The sequence below is a fragment of the Canis lupus genome, chromosome 5 (genome assembly GCF_048164855.1).
Source record: "Canis lupus baileyi chromosome 5, mCanLup2.hap1, whole genome shotgun sequence".
Classification (NCBI taxonomy): domain Eukaryota; kingdom Metazoa; phylum Chordata; class Mammalia; order Carnivora; family Canidae; genus Canis; species Canis lupus.
The window spans coordinates 79,667,521-79,684,437 of record NC_132842.1 but is presented as its reverse complement, the minus strand read 5'-3'; the positions used below and the strand labels follow the sequence as shown (position 1 = coordinate 79,684,437).

At 52.2% G+C, this 16,917-nt stretch overlaps 1 protein-coding gene across 3 annotated transcripts in view; it reads right to left on the bottom strand.

Annotated features, from left to right (window-relative positions):
• TMCO4 (transmembrane and coiled-coil domains 4) overlaps nucleotides 1-16,917 on the bottom strand; it is a 90,918-nt gene that overhangs the window by 40,511 nt on the left and 33,490 nt on the right. For all 3 annotated transcript variants that reach the window (XM_072828064.1, XM_072828063.1, XM_072828066.1), the window contains 6 exons: nucleotides 10,324-10,421; nucleotides 9,913-10,056; nucleotides 9,043-9,162; nucleotides 4,705-4,869; nucleotides 3,686-3,822; nucleotides 1,237-1,321 (listed from right to left, as the gene is read on the bottom strand). In XM_072828064.1, coding sequence (XP_072684165.1) covers nucleotides 1,237-1,321; nucleotides 3,686-3,822; nucleotides 4,705-4,869; nucleotides 9,043-9,162; nucleotides 9,913-10,056; nucleotides 10,324-10,421 — 749 coding nt within the window. The remainder of the gene's footprint in view (nucleotides 1-1,236; nucleotides 1,322-3,685; nucleotides 3,823-4,704; nucleotides 4,870-9,042; nucleotides 9,163-9,912; nucleotides 10,057-10,323; nucleotides 10,422-16,917) is intronic.

The following is a 16,917-nucleotide window of genomic DNA, read 5'->3' as shown; positions in this document are numbered from 1 at the left end:
GGCTGACCAAGGAGTGGCCAGGGACCATCTTCAGGGCTAGCCTCAGGCTGGCAGCAGCTCCAAAGAGCAGATGCTGCAAACTGACATCCTGGAGCTAGATTTGATCAATGAGGGGTTTCACAATTTGCAGAAATACTATACACAGGGCACCTCAACGCAAGCACGCAGGCTGGGTATTCGGACTCCATTCTGTAAGTGGGGAAGCCAACACCCAGGGAGGTGAGCCAGGAAACCCCCAGTGGGATGGCTGGGTGGAGCTGCGGCCCCCTCTGCTGCCCACTCTTTGTTCCCAGGCCATGGAGTCACTGTGTCAGCTCCTTCTCCTGCCTCAGGGGCCTGATGCTCCCTGCTCAGGAGAGGGGTAAGTCTGGGTCCCACTGACCGAGGGCCACTCCGAGAGCCCCAAGCTCTGCACCCGCCTCCCCCAGCTGTCCCCTACTGATTGATCTGTCCCAAACTGTCACTCTATCCTGGGGACCTCCCCCACCCAAGGTCCAGAGCAACAGAACTCAAGCTTTCCACTGCTCTGACACTCGAAGTGTGTCATCGGAAAGGGTTGACACACACCCCCAGGTGTCTGCAGTGGCTTGAATGGTGGCTCCAGAAACGTATGTCCACCCAGAATCTATGGATGGGAATTTCTTTGGAAATGGTGTCTTCAGAAATAGTTGAATTATGCAAATGTAATAAAGCTAAGGATCCTGAGATGGGATCATGCTGACTTTGGGGGTGGGGGGGCTAAATCCAATGACACTGTCCTTAGAAGAGAAGAGAAGACAGGAAGGAGAAAGTGACGTGAGGACAGAGGCAGAGAATGGAGGGATGCGTCTACAAGCCAAGGAGGGCCAAGGACTGCTGGCCACCAGCAGAAGCTGGAAGGACAAAGAAAGATCGTCCCCTAGAGCCTTCAGAGGGAACGTGGCCTTGCCGATACCTCGGTCTCAGACTTCTAATCCGACTCCTTTCCCTCCCACTCAAGGACGCACATGAGAACACCAAGCCAACGTCATTATTAAAGGACCGTCTCACCTCCATTCAAAATTTATGTACAGAAAGAATAAACCCTTTTCCAAATGACTTACCTGTTGTGCTATTCTCAAACTATTTTTGATTTCTAACTACTATCACCAAGAACTGGGAACACATTCACCAGGCTCACGATCCCTGGCCCCAAACCTCCTGCCTGGGGGATGAACCTGGGAAGCGTTTTCACCTGGGACGGTAAGCCAGACTCACCTTTCTCCTGAGCCATCTCTTGCAGACAGAAGTAGATGACCCTGGCTCCCAGGCTGAAGCCAATCAAGGTGACAGGTCTCCGGCCCTGCAGGAGAGAGGACACAGGTGTCTAGGGAGGGGGGTACACAGCCAGTTCTAGCAAAGCATCAGTCCTGAAGGGGATTGCCCTTGCACCCTCCTCTGGGCCTGCCTCCTGCTCAATGACTCATGTATGTACAACCCCCGGTCCCGGAGCTCTGATGCCTTAATCAGGATGGGCAGGGCTCTCATTCATGCAGGAGTGCACCTGCCCTGTAACTGCTTCCTCCCAGGGCCTCCAGGCAGCCGCTGGCTGGGTTAATTCCCTTTCATCTCGAACTATTATCTGACCATCGACTCTTTCTCCCCAGGGGTCAGGACTCATCTGTGAGGCCCTTCTAGAGCCAGGGAGAGGAGGTGGCAGGTTCCGCCGGCTGTGGTGATGGGTAAAGAGGCAGGGACATGTGAGGGATAACTGTGCTGTTTCTAGACAGGAAGGTGGGGATGAAATATTGGCTTTAAATAAGAGAAGGTAGTAAGTTAGACACAGAGAGGAATTTTCTGACTAAAGAACTTATAGGAAAGACAACTCCTAAGAAGAAGAAAGTTACCTGGGGTATCTGGGTGCCAGTTTTACATGGGAGGAGGGGAAAGGAGCAGAGGAGCTCCAAAGGTCCAGTCTGGTCCTGCCAGTCTATTCCTTTTCCTTGTTTTTGTGCCAACATAGGCATGTCTACCCTTCCCTGCTCCCACCCCAACCCCGTTGATGACAATAGGAAATCCCTGATCAGATAATACCCAGTTGTACAGAAATCGTGTGGCTACAATTGCTTGTCATCCCCCAACGCCCACTCCCCCTTGGTCCCTGGTAACAGAATTCCTGAGTTTTGCTGGCGCACAGCTCCCAGGCCAGAGACAGAGTTTCTCCGACTCCCTTGCAGCTAGGGAGGGCCAAGGGATGAGAAGTGAAGCAACGGTGTGACTGCCGTGCCCTTCGCTCCACCTTCTCGCCTCTGACTGTCTGGAATGGGGGCGTAGTGCCAGCAGATCTGTGTCGGACCGCAAGACAGACTAAATGCTGAGGACATGTGATCATGGCTTGGAAGGAGTCCGGGCTCCTGGTGCTGCAAAGCTGCCCATGTGGGAGGCAGAGTAACACTCCCCCGCCCCCCCCAGGGATCGTCCCATCCTAAGCCCGGGGCCCTATGGATGCTACCCCATATGACAAAGAGGGAGGCAGGAGGGTCAGAGTCAGACAGGTGACGTGCTGGCAGAAGCAAGGGACACGGAGAAAGATCTGAAGAGGCCACGCTGCTGGCTCTGAAGATGGAGCTAGGGAGCTACCAGCCAGAGTGTAGATGGCATTTGGCAGCCAGAAAAGGCAGGGAAGTGGATGCTCCCTGCAGACCCGTAAAGAGCGCAGCCCTGAAGACCCATTTCAGATTTCTGACCGCAGAGCTCTAAGATAATAAATCTGTGTTGTTTTCAGCCAGTCAATCTGTGGTGATTTGTTACAGCATCAAGAGGAGCCCGATGTGGGACTCGATCCTGGGACCCCAGGATCACGACCTGAACTAAAGGAAGATGCTCAACCACTGAGCCACCCAGATGCCCCTAAAAGGTTTTATTTTTATTTATTTTTTTATTTTTAAAAATATTTTTATTTATTATTTATGATAGACATAGAGAGAGAGAGAGGCAGAGACACAGGAGGAGGGAGAAGCAGGCTCCATGCCAGGAGCCCGACGTGGGACCTGATCCCGGGACTCCAGGATCGTGCCCTGGGCCAAAGGCAGGCGCTAAACCACTGAGCCACCCAGGGATCCCCAGTTTTTTTTTTTTTTTAAAGATTTATTTATTTGAGAGAGAAAGAGAAAGAGAAAGAGAAAGAGAAAGAGAAAGAGAGAGAGAGAGAGAGAGAGAGAGAGATCATGAGGGAGAGGGGCAGCGGGAGAGGGAGAGAGGATCCTTAAGTCGACTCTCTGCTGACCATGGAGCCCAACTTGGGGGGTCGATCCCAGGATGCTGAGATCATGACCTGGGTCAAAATCAAGAGTCGGTTGCTTGATGAACTAAGCCACCCAGGTGCTCCCAAATTTTAGAAGTTTGATGCTCATTTATCTTCCCGAGCATTTTACACGGTATTTGGGCCACTGAAGATCCACTCAGATGGTAGCTCTACACGTGTAGGAAGGAGCACCTGGCCTTGTCCATACCCACAGATATCCCTGTTATTCAGTCCTCACCTAACTACCTGCTAGAAATGCACAATCTAAAATTCTCACTTGTCAATCCTGGGATGCTTCTGTGACTTCAACTAAGGGGCGGTGAAGACCGTCCACCCGCCCAAAGCCACTAGACTACCTCCATGTGGACTTGTCTCTAGGGCTGACGTCTGTGCACAGGTCAACTTGCTCACTTCCCCTCTTACCTGCTGCCGCGAGAGCAGGATATGGGCCAGGTGCTTGCCAACCTCCACTGACCGGTGGAGACACACACCCCAGGGGTTGTCGATGACGTTGGCGACAGTGAGGAGCGAGGCTGGCCAGGTCAGGGCAGCCACGATGCCTGGGGAGACAGGATATCAGCGAGGAAAGCAGTGAAGGGAGTGACAGGCTAGCCAATGGATGCCCAAGTGAATGCATGCAGAGTCTTGAACTTGGAACCTGTTGGCTGTCCAAGTGCTGCCAAACCACTGAAGAGCAATGAAGAAAATCGAAGCTCATGTATTTTTGATTCATGGTCTAGATTCCTTCTGTTCAAGCACCTGTCATGATTGGGATTCCAAAGATGGCCTTGATTTGTCACTCCACTCTGTCCTCCCACCCTGTGCTATACTCTGCAATGCCCCAGCCCCTGCTCTGCTGTCCACGCTAGGCTCAGCCATGTGACTTGCTTTGGCCAACAAGATATTAGTAGACATGAGACTTGAAATGATTTTGTGCATCGGGGCTGGCCTCTCGTGCACCTCTATAGCTGGTGTGGGCTAGCCTGCTGATCCCAGTGGGGGGGGGGGGGTTGACAGACAAATGGAGCAGAGCCGAGTTGCCCGAATTGCCCTAGTGGCCCCAGACACTCTGCTGGGCCTTAGGATCTCAGAGAGAGGTTAAGGCTGCACACCTGTCCATGAAGTGTATAGTCTTTGTGGGGAGGTGACAGGTAAACAACCGATCACATTGTCACACAGCGTATCAGGTAGCTATTGCTGTGTAACAAGCAACCCCAAAACCCAGTAGCTTAAAACAGCAGTCATTTCTCATAATAGCTGAGAAATTGTGAGGCTTCATTTGGCTGGTCGTAGCTGGGCCTGCTCATGTGTCTATGGATCAGCTGACTGTCCACTCTGGCCTTGTCTGGGGCAACTAGGGTGTGTAAAGATACGGCACCAGTGTAGGTTGGGAGCAGTGGGCATGCTGCTGCTGGCGGTGGGGTTGGGGCGGGTGGGCTTACCAGACAACACCGTGTACTTCAGGGCCTCCTGGGCCACCATGTTGGCAAGACCACTGAGGATGGTCTCCAGGGCGTTGCCGAGCTCCATCAGGTACTTGGCTTCCCACGCCAGGCAGTACTGCTCGCGGCTGCGGGCCAAGGCCGCCCATGGAGCGCTGAAGGTGCCTAAGGGAGAACACGGGTAGGTGGGGTCTCTCCTATCTGTGACAGAGGGTGCCCCACCCCACCTTCCCAGGCAGGTGGGGACAGGGGACCATGTGCCCTTGTGGAGAGACAGAGGCCCACCCCTGCTGATGAGCGGCAGCAGTTAGCAGAACAGATGAAGCACCCGACGGAGCACAGCGCCACCTCGTGAGTCAGCAGGCTGGGGTTCGAGTCTCAGCTCTGCATTCGTTAGTAGCTGGGCGACCCTGGGCACACCACTATCCACCCTGAGCCTTACTGTGCTTATCTGTGCAGCGGGGAGATGAGTATCTATCTCTCTTTACAGTGGAGTCGTAGGAACGAAGTGTTCGAGCTTCTATGTGTGTGCAGTGCCACTCTCTCCCACCCTGCAGTCATTCTGGCATCAGCTGCTGAGGGTGTACAACAGGAACGTGCACTGCAACAAGCAGCTGGCTCTGGGCGTCAACGGGAAGTCATTCAACAAACTCAGGCTGGGAGGCAGTCTGGAAGTTTGGGGCAGAGGCACCTGAGCCCAGCTCTGCCACCATCTCACTGGGTTGCCCAATGCTTCCAAGTTTCAATTTTCTCACTTAGGGACTGGAAATGGGTGGATGAGGACAGCAGCACCACAGTGACCAACGTCGGGCAGAAGTCGAACCTTGACTTTCTGCCTCCCTCTCTCCCCAGCTCCGCATCCCTTCCCTCGGCTCTGGGGATAATGTCACCTCTCCGGCACGACCCCGAGGCCCTCGGTGAGCTGGCCCCTGCCTTCCTCCCCAACCCATTGCTCCCCAATTTCTCACTTACACTCTGCCCCCCAGAAACACATGCTTCCTCTCAAGGCCTCTGAAATAGGGTGGGTCAGGAGACGTGGGTTCGAATCCTGCCACTGCTTCACAGCTGAGGAAATGGAGCCACCTAGGCCTCAGGCTGGGCCCGGGCAGGGCTGTGCACACATCACACAGTCGCCCCGCTCTGCGAGAAGGACAAGGGGGCACAGCAGGATGCCTAACCTGGCCCCCCATGCATTTTTGCCTGTGGCCCAAGCAACCTTTCCAAAACAGGAGTCTCCTCCCTCCCCTGCCTAAACCATCACTCTCTCTGTTCACTTTTACTTGCCCTGAGCTTCCAGTTCAGTAGCGTCTTCCCCGGGGAAGCCCACGTGGCCCTTCTGGTGGAGCAAATGCACCCCGTCCTTTTCCACTGAGAGTTCTCGTCGCAGCGTGCAATTACACGCATGGTTGTGCACCTGTGTTCAGTGCACATCTCCCACGGTCTGTTTGTCATGGATTAGGAGCCCGAAGCCTGGTGACATGGCACGTAGCAAACACTCACAAAAATATGACCATGAATGAATGTGTGGCATCAGCTTCCCTGAGGCTTCGGGTTCTGGGTGTCAGCTCCCTGCTGCACTCCAAGGCCTTACCCCTAGCTGAGGGTGCCATGCTGATGCCGGGGCCACCCTGGGGCTGTTCCCTGCTCTGCAGGGACCCTGTCACGGCCCGCGACAGCTCAGGATGGAGAGCAGGGGCTGGGGTGGGGGAGAGTACGGATGAGGAGGGCTGTGTCATAAGCAGCTTTGTCAGCCAGGCAGGCCGCCCTCGTGGGCTTTGGTCCCTACACCTGTAGGAGTGGAATGATAACATCTGACTCCTGATCCACGGGGATCACATGAGAAGCTGAATGCACAGCACTGTGTAAACTCTAAAGCACCGTCTGCGCTGTATCACCCCGTGGCCCAGAGCAGGGGCTGTGGAGCCAGTGAGAACGGTGGTGAGCCCTGCCCTGGTCCCTGGCTAGCCTGGTGACCCTGAGCAGCCCTTACGAGCCTCAGTTTCCTTGTCTATAAAATGGGGGTGACGGTGATGCCCACCTCCCTGGCTTGCAGTGAGGGGCTCAGTGAGCAAGGCATGCGAGATGCTTGGGGTGGAGCCTGGTTGGCTGCAAAGCTGTTGTCATTATTGCATATAATCCTGTTTAATAAAGGGGTGGGCTGCAGAGAGTCCAGCTATCGCCACCACACACAGAAGCAAGCGTGGGATGACCCAAAGGCTTCTCTCCTGGCAGAGACGGGAAGAGATGCCTTATCTCCCTCGTTGGCGTCATCTAGCTTCCCACATTTCTTTTTAAAAATTTTTAAAGATTTTTTATTTATTCATTAATGAGACACACACACACACACACACACACACACACACAGAGAGAGAGAGAGAGAGAGAGAGAGAAGCAGAGACAGAAGCAGGCTCTGTGCAGGGAGCCCGACGTGGGACTTGACCCTGGGTCTCCAGGATCGCGCCCTGGACCAAAGGCAGGTGCCAAACCGCTGAGCCACCCAGGGATCCCCCACATTTCTTTTAAACACCCGCCCTCCCTTCTCCTGGAGAGCACTGCAATGGCTGCTGGAGGAGAATCCTGAACAGGATTCCCTCCCCCTACAATGAATTTAGTCTTTGACTTGGGGCAAACCGAGCGAAGGGGATTAAAACAAAGATAAGGAATTTGCTTTTCACATTGGTCAGAATCGCAAATTCCTTAACTTAGATGCTTGCTCTTGTTCCCGCCTGCAGCGTGCTGTCAGGGAAAGGAGAGAAGGGAGACAGCTATGAACTTTGGGTCAGGAGATGTGGGTTCGAATCCTGCATCTGCCACTCACCTGACCTCACATGCCCCTCCTGGGTTTCCTCTCCTGCCCACTCAGGACAAGAACAGCCCCTGCCTCAGGGTGTGGATGTGCGGATCTCGCGAGGTAATGCCTATCAAGTTCCCATTGTGTGGGCAAAATGTGACTCGGGGTAGGTACGGACTAGGTGCTCCACTAACATTAGAGACGTGCTGCATGCGGCAGGGGCTTGGCGATCACACACTAATCAGACTCTGGCACCTGTTCGTGCCTCCACATGGAGCCTGGACATTTTCTCACTTGCTTGCTTGTGTCATTTAGAAGAGCTGTGGCTTCCACCCTCAGATCCCAGAGATTTGGAAACTCAGAAGGCTGTTAGCTCGTGTCTGGCTGGGATGCTCCAGATTCCCTGACCTGCCCTGCGCTCTGTCTCTCTCTCTCTCTCTTCGTAATGAACTGTTTGCTAAGCCTCACACGAGGCACTTGCAACAGTGAGCCAGGCAGTGGGGTGGACCATGGTATTAGCCCTTGAGGCCACCCTGGTTAGAATCTCCCCCAAAACACACGTTCAAATGAGAGCAGCAAAGGGAAAGAATGTCAGTGAGAAACCGGGTGCCTGCCATGTGTTGTCTTGTTTAATTTAAACTTTGCCAGTATCTTGAAAGGCAGGGATAATTTGTTCTACTTTACAAAGAAAGCAGCTGAAGCATAGAGAGGTTAAGAAGTTTGCTTGAGGTCACACAGTCAAGACGCACTCTCACCTACTTAAAGTCTTTTTAACTTTACATCCCATGCTTAAAGTCCTTTGTTCTCTCCTACTGGCTCTGAGGATAAATTCAAACTCCTTGCCATACCTCACATGCTCCAGCATGATCCGACCCTGTCATTACTCCTGCCTTCCAGCGCCCCGTTCCAGCCGGACCTTTTGCACCACTGGGCCTTGGTACATGCTGCTCCTTTGCTCAGTTTATACTTTTTGCTCCATCTTTACCCAGTTAGCTCCCAGTTTTTAGCTTAAATGTCCCTTTTTCCAGGAACCTTTCCCTCACTCCCCAGAAACACTCTGTTGATTCCCTTACTGGGCCATCCATAAAACTTCCCTGTAATTACTACTCATCACTGAATTCCTAGGGTCTGGCTCAGTGTGTGGCATGTGGTATGTACAATACTCTATAAATACTGCTCAATGGATGAATTGATAGAAGAATGGATGGATGCGTGGATGGGTGGGTGGGTAGGTGAATGGGTAGATGGGTGGATGGGTGGGTAGGTGGATGTATGATGGATGGGTGAGTGTGTGGATGATGGATGGATGGGTGGGTGTGTGGACAGACTGGCAGATAGATGAAGGGTGGATGAGTAGACGGGTATGGGATGAAGTCCTCTCAAGTTCTTGAGCCTCAGTTTCTACCTCTGCAAAACAGGGCTCCCCCCACCCCTCTAGAGACATACACAGGTAAGAGCCTACCAGAGCTTAGCCCACAGCAGCAGTCCCAGCTCAGTCAACACTTCCCCCGTCCCCCACCCTTCTCTGCTCTGCCCCTGGTCCTCACGGTATTTGCCGGACGCCAGCCACCCTGTGATGGCGATGGTGATGTGCAGCTGCCTGCCTTCTGTTAGAGGCAGAAATGTGAACTCTTCAATGGCCCCCACACGCTTCTTCATCTTGTATCCTAAAAACCCAGATACAAAAATGAGGGTGGAGATGGCTGAGGACCCCAGGAACGTTAGTCAGAGTGGCGCTCTGCGCTCATACACACTCACAGTGAGTGCCAACTGTGTGTCCTGCCCCTGGACAAATGTCCCATTTTTTAAGTCATTAAAGGTAGGTGCTGATTACAGCCAAGGGTAAGGGGCTTCCAAAGACCAGCCAGCTCTCCGCCACAGAGCTGGAGCTGGAACTCATTGCTCCATCCTGACTCCGTGGTTCTAGATCTTTTCTTCCCATGAACACCATGGATGTAAACTGACCATGTTTCTCAATGTGGGGAGGGATGGATTCCACCTGGGGAGTTACTGGGGGCTGGGGTGCTGCTGGCACATATGATTTAGGACCCCCACCCCGCCCCCGTGATACTGGTTAACACAGGATGGCCATACGGCATCTGAACATGAAGAAGCCACGTGTTTCCAAGGTGGCCAGCCTGGAAATTTCCTGGATGGAGACAAGCAGTTCCAATCAGATCCTTCTCAGAAAGTCTATACAGGTGCAGATGCCCACCTGGCTCACGCCAGGCTACTGGGCCAGTTCTGTGGGAAACCTGCTGAGAGTTCCAGCGGTGCTGGGACTCAGCCTAAGAAGAGCCGCGTCCTCCTCTGTCTCCTGGAGAGCCATCTCAGGTGAGAATCTGGGCATGTACCATAAGAGCTTGGCCACCCTGGCTAAAAATCCCCCCTAGGCCACCACTCCCCTGGAACCTTACCTGTCAGGCCAGCTCCAGCTGCACCAAATAGTGAGGTCATGACAGCGATGCCGGCCACCGAGCCCAGAGCTGCTGCCCCAGCACTGCCAATGATTGTTGCGGCGCCAGCAGCCACGAGAGGGGCAGCTAGACCCCCAGTCACGCCTGCAAGGAAAACAGCCCATAGTAGGTAAAGATGGGAAGATGCGGCCTATCGGGTTCTTCCCCCGTTGGCTGCTCACTGCCTTTCACGGATGCTTCTATGAACTCGGATGAACTCACTTCCTGCTGACAGGGCACCTGGTGTGCGCCGGGGGCCACCTCCCAGCTGACCCCTTACACTCTCCTCTCTAGCTTCGTGAGCCTGGCTTCGTCCCTTGCTCTGCACTGCCCTGACCCATGTGCCACCGGCCCGACGTGGGCTGGCCTTACCGATCACTGTCCCTCCTCCGACGGTTGCCAGGCCTATCAGGAGATAGCGCTTCCATTTCCTCCGGTTTTCTTTCTTCTTCCGGGATGCCTCAGCCGTTCTGGGGGGAAAGAGGTTGGTCTTTAGGGCTGGCTGTGCCTGGGACCCCTTGAGACCACCCCGCCTCAGTGAGCCCCCCAAACTAGGATCAATGCTGGGTACGCTGCCATGCAGAGCGAGGTACCAAAGTCACCCTGGGCCCAGCGATGGTTTTAAGAAGCTGTGAAGTTTCTAAAACCCAGCTGGAAAATCCCAGTGTGCAGGATGTGCTACTTACCCCATGGATCCATCCTAACGGGGTTGCAATTTGAATAATAAAAGACAAAAAAATAATAATAGCAAAAGCAGCACAGACAATATCTTTGAACAGATGGACCCAGAACAAGTACCAAATACGATCCCAGACTCCATCGCCCTGCCTTCCCGTTCCCTCCCTGTTCCCCACCGTCTGATCCCATCTCCCTCTGCAAGTGTGGGCCATCGGGGAGACCTTGGCCTTGGAGCAAAAGCTAGAATCGGCCAGACCTGACGTTTAAAAGCTATAAAATTGAGCAGGAAGGAAGCGTTGGGGATAAACTGGGTCAGATGAAGCTGAGGATGGCCACTGTGTGTGCAGAGTGTCACCAAGCCCAGCAGCTCTCGTGTCAGGTGCATGGCCCTCAGGGCTGGGGGGGCAATCAGGAGCAGGAGGAGGGATCAAGGGCTGGTCGGTGCAGTCTTCGTGAGTGCGAACTCTGAGCTGAAGTTGGAGTTTGGACAACTCCATGTACAGCGTGATAGCAGATGACGGCGATCAAGAGGGAAAATGGTTAATATTTACTGAGGGATTGCGTCTAGCCAGCGCCGTGCTTTGTGCTTCGCATGGTTTCTCTTACCCTGGAAGCGGTTTTGTTCTTGTGTTCGGATCACAGACCAGTGAAGGGACAACAGCAGCCCCCTCCTGAGGGGCTGCGGGCATCGAGGAAGAGAATGTCAGCCAAGCATTTAGCGTAACAGCACACTGCAAGGGACAGATGACCAAAACGGTGGCTGGTGCCACACTCCTGCACTTCCCCAAGCCTCAGCTTCCTCTTCTGTGAAATGGGATTAATAACAACTGTCATGTCAGAAGTGGGTTGTAAAGACGAAATGCACTCTTTCTTCATCCACCCATTCAACAGCTGGTCACCAAGAGTGGGCTTCGGGCTGGCACTTCTGGATGTCTGTGCGCAGGACAACACAGCCCTCGACCAACACCCGTTTCCTTGCCATCTCGTTCCTCCCGAATCGCACATTATATCGAGAAGTAGCTCATCCTCGGGTCATCGAAGAGAAGTGGGATTTGAGCTGGGCGTGCAGGAGCTGCTATGCCTTATGGTTCTTTGCCAGTTCACCCCAACAAATTCTTTCCCCACGGCCCATCCGGGGTGCCGAGGATAGCCCTTCACAGCTACTTTGCTAAAGGGAAGCAGACACTGCACATAAACGTCCCCGTGCTGCATACCACAGGTGTGCCAGTTTTCCGTGGCTGAGATTCATGCCATCGGGCATGGGATGAGGCTCAACTGTGTATATCTAAGGGAGTTGGAGGCAGGATGGCGACAGAACGTGGGTCCTGACCTGCCAGGAGCAGACCCTGTGAACTTGGCCTCGGCCCCTGTTGTGTGGTAGAGGAGCACTGCCCACCAGGTGTGCTTATCTCTCCCCTGTACTGGTCCTCCCTACACAAACAGTACACATCCCCGCCCTGTAGAGCAGAAGGGGGGAGGGCATCACACACTTTCACTAATGAAATGCACCGTGTGTCACTTCTGGCACAATCTTTAAGAGTTAGTGCAGGTGGTCTGATGAGTCTCCTGCCCTGCCTCAACCTACCAACATTCCAGACAGAGGTCATTCTGTCACCCTGCGTGGGACCCAGAACCAAGACAGTGAGTGGGTTAAAGTCACCGCCAGTCTGCCAGGGACATGTGTTATGAAGAAGAAATGCACCTTTGGGGGCACCTGGGTGGCTCAGTGGTTGAGCATCTATCTTTGGCTCGGGTCATGATCCCGGGGTCTTGGGATCGAGTCCCGCATCGGGCTCCCAGCAGGGAGCCTGCTTCTCCCTGCCTGTGTCTCTGCCTCTCTCTCTCTCTGCCTCATGAATAAATAAATAGAATCTTTTTTTTTTTTTTTTTTTTTTTTTTTTTTTAAAGAAATGCACCTTTGTTGCAAGCAAGCCATTGAGACTTGGAGGTCATTTGTTACTGCAGCAAAAGTCAGTCTATCCTGATGGTTGAGCTACTAACTGTGACTAAGCACCAATTACTTGACCCGTCTGACTTGCCTCACCCCACCTGTGGGGATAATTATAGCACTTCATCCCCGAGGGCACCGTGGGGGTCAATGAGATAATCCATATGCAGCGACTGGCATATTGTAATCAGGTATGTTTGCTGCTATTATCATTCCTTTCATTATTATGATAACATCCGCCTCCATGCAGGCTGGAGATATACTTTGGCCCTTGACTGCTAGCACCATTCCATGCAAACGGGAAGGCTGGCAATTAGCTGCTTTCAGCAGAGTTCAAGGTCTGAGGAAAAGACTCCAGCTGCTGAGGGCGGACGTACAACAGGATCGTGCACTGCATCAAGTGCAGAGCAGCTGGCGCTGAATCAGCAGCATCTCATTTAACGGGCTGGGAAACAGTGTGGAAATTTGGGACAGAGGTATCCTGATGAGCCCAGCTCTGCCACGATCTCGCTGGATCCCCCAAGGCTCCTGAGCCACAATTTTCTCCCATAGGGACTGGAAATGGGGGGGATGAGGACAGCACCACCACAGCGATAGACAGTATGACCCTGACCCTCTGCCTCCCTCTCTCCAGCCTCTGTGCCCCCTCCATCTGCCTTGAGTGAGAATAGTGTCACCTCTCTGACATGACACTGAGGCCCTGGGTGACCTGGACCCTGCCTCCTTTCCAGCCTCATTGCTCATTATTTCTTCACTGACACTTGGCCCTCCAGAAACACTACACTGCCACCAGGCACACTGCCTAGGACTTCTCGGTCCCTGTGCTCCGGGGGGACCTCGGCTTCAAGGACCTTCTCACCTTCCTCTGGCTGGCTAAACACTAGTCATCATTCAAGACTCACCTCCTCCAGGAAGCCTCCCTGAGCCCCAGGGTTGCCTAACTGCCTGGACTCTGGGGTCCCTAACCCTCTGTACTCAGCATGGAATTCTAGACCAATGGTTTTCAAAGGGTGGGGCCTTGTGTATCAGCTGCATCACAAACCCCCAGGGTAGCTGTTAAATTCACAGCTTCCTGGGCCAGAAGCTCTGGGCATGAGGGTGAGGCAGCTGTACCCGTAGCAAGCCCTCCAGGGACCCCCTGTATCTTGTTTGACACTTGCACAGACAGGGCCTTTCTTGCTCTCTACCCTCAGCAGCTTGCCCGGGCGTGGGACCTGGAGGGCGCTCAGAAAACATTTATTGAACTGAACCTAATCATTCCAACAAGGACTGCGTGTGAACACGTTGCTGCGGTATCTATTCTTCCACTCAATGCCCACATCTATAAGACCAGCCGGGCATTTTGGCTAAATAAAATATTTAGCCAGAGAACAGGCCAATCGCCGTCAAGAAGAAAACTTCTGAGATACTACGACCAATCTGAAATGTTGTAAAATTTTGTAAATTTCTGCTTCTAGATTCTTCCTGCGGTGACATCTGCACAACCACGATACTAGATCATCTTCCCTTTGAGCTGAGTTTATGCAGGGGAGGGGGGCGACTCATATCCTAAAGGGAATAAAGTAACTAAACAGGAGCTACAGTCCTTGAAGCTCTTTTACTTAAATGTGTGAGTGCTAGTGTATCAAATCAATTTTGCAAAGATTAGATGGATGCTATATTCTAATCTCTAGTATTCTTATTTAAAGGTTTATAAAAATGTGCTGAATCAAAGAGACTACAATGTTCCCTCCAAAGTTATTTAGCTAAGGACCTCTTTCTCAATGTTTATGCAGACTGATTGCCTTACTTATTTAAGTACTCGAATGTCCCTAATAACTGTTTTGTACGTAAAATGAAGCGATCTGCTAATCATCATTAACTAACACAGCATTTTACTTCTGCAATTAATTCCATTGTCTGGCTGAATTTCAACATCTAAAGCACCACAGGAGATGCTGTCTCGGAGTTACTCTACAATGCGCTCGGAGTTACTCTACAGTGGGAAATTCAGAGCATGACAGTAAATCCAAAGGGAGCCCCGTTCCCATTACTGACTGCCCACAGGTCAGATGCCATGGCAAATCTCTGCCATCATCCAGGCCTGGCCACACTCATGGTCTGGGATGCCAGAAATGACCTTGAGTTGGTGTTCCCTGTCAGCCTTCCAAGGACACCCAAGGCTGGGTGTCAAGGACAGAAGCTGTCCTTGAGCTGTCACTCAAGGACAGAAGCTAGAGCCATGGATACATGGTGAAGAGCAAGACACCCACATCACCATCTGAGGGATCCATGAATAAATATCACCCACTGCCACCTCATCTCCCATGAGAGGGTGTTTCTTACCTTTCTCGCTCAACATCAACACCTTGTTATTATCATTATTTTTAATCACCTCCTCTAGTTGATAGAGGGAGAGCTTATTTCTGGGAGGTCTAGAGACACTTTCCTAGTAAAAGCGCAGAAAGCTCCATTAAGAATTATCCTTACTGGGGCGCTTGGGTGGCTCAGTTGGTTAACCATCTGACTTGATTTTGGCTCAGGTCTTGATCTTGGGGTCATGAGTTCAAGCCCCCCATTGGGCTCCACACGGTGCATGGAGCCTACTTAAAAAAAGAATTATCTTTACTACTTTCTTCAGAATTAAGGAAGGAACCTGGGCATGTCAACCATGCCGTAAGGGATGTACTGGGTGCCATTCAGATAGATATGGTGGTTGAATCTGATGGTGCCACTGGCCAGCACTGTGACCTCGACCGAGGTACATCATTCCTCTGACCTTGTGTTTCTTCCTCTGCAAAAACACCAGGGGATTGTCTGCGCATCTGATGAGATGGCATCTTGTCCTGCATCTACGGAGAGCTCACTGAAAGCTACACGTTGGCCATGTCATTCTGATGTGATCCGTGTGAACTGCTGGCAGGGCAGTCGCCAACGCTTGCAGGCACCTACTATGTGCTCTGCACTGGTCCAAGCTTCTGATATGTATCCATTCATTGAATCCTCTCAACAGCCCTGTGACGGGGATATTACCATCACCCCCCTGTTGGATGTGAAGTCACCAAACAGGCGGGGGAAGCTCAGATGGCCTCAGGGTTCAGATGGGGACCCAATAACAGAAATGTCGTACATCACACTCTGATGTCGAGTGATAAGCTCACCTTGCAGAAATACAAACCACAGAGCTAAAAGGAACCTGCACAGAATTTGATCCTCTACTTGTATAGGTGAAAAAACCCAGTGCTGTTGCCCAGAGAGGGAAAGTAGTGCGCCCAGGACCATACAGACACTGGGAACTTGGCCTCCCCTGGATCTCAGACTCTTCCAGCAACCCTAGGAAGAACCTGAGAGGTCTCCAAAGACCCTAAAGAAGAATTTAAAAATCACACGTGTGGTATATCTTTCAGAGGCAAGAGACCAAATGTAGCAATGTCAACAATGATGACTTTACTACAGCAAATAATGGTATTTTTCAACTAGTTACCCCATGGAAGGCCTGCTCAAAGCACTTCACATGTATGACCTCATTTGAGTTCTCCCAAGGACCCTTTAAGGAGGTGCTATAATTGTCCTATTTTGCAGATGAGGAAATGGAAGCCCAAGCCCAGTGTTCCCCCAACACCACACCCTGACAAGCGGCAGAGCCAGGCTGTCCTAGAACTTGTTTCACATCATCCCTGATCTGGCATTATACAGTATGGTCAGAACAAATCCTCTTGACATGTTTTTTCTGATAATAAGATTTCCAAGCTAATAGCTAAGATTTTCTTCCATTTCCAGGCATACAGATACGTGCGTGTGTGTCTGTGCACAGTAATATATCCAGAGAGTCTGGGCCTTGTTTCTGATTATGGCAATTGGCCTGGATCCCGGTGTTTCCTCACTGACAGAGTTCTGGGAATCCAAACAAGTCTGTTTTCAGGTTATTTCAACAGATCAAGTTTCTTCCTTAGTCAAGGAAACACCTCCTTCCTTTGCCCTACAAACCCTGGTGGGAGGGCAGCTCTAGCTCTGAAGCTGGCTTCAAAGCCACATTCCCAGCTGGGTGGAACTTGCACAAACTGGCTTGCTCACAGAGAGCCATCATGGCCAGACAGAAAGGACGCTGGGAGACGTGCCTGGTGCAAGGAGCATGCAATTAGGTTGTGACTGGGATTGACTTATTGCTCTAGTATCAGATCCTGTGTAAGGTATTTATTCATTCCCCCAAGAGCTGAGCTCTGGCCAGGATAATTTCCCTCTATACACACCTGACCATATGTAGCAAGGCTGCTCTGCAGCTGGTAGCTCAGAGGTCCGTGGGGGAAGGGAAGGACTCAAATCTATGGCACACCTGCTGTGTGCCAGCCCTGGGCCAAGCC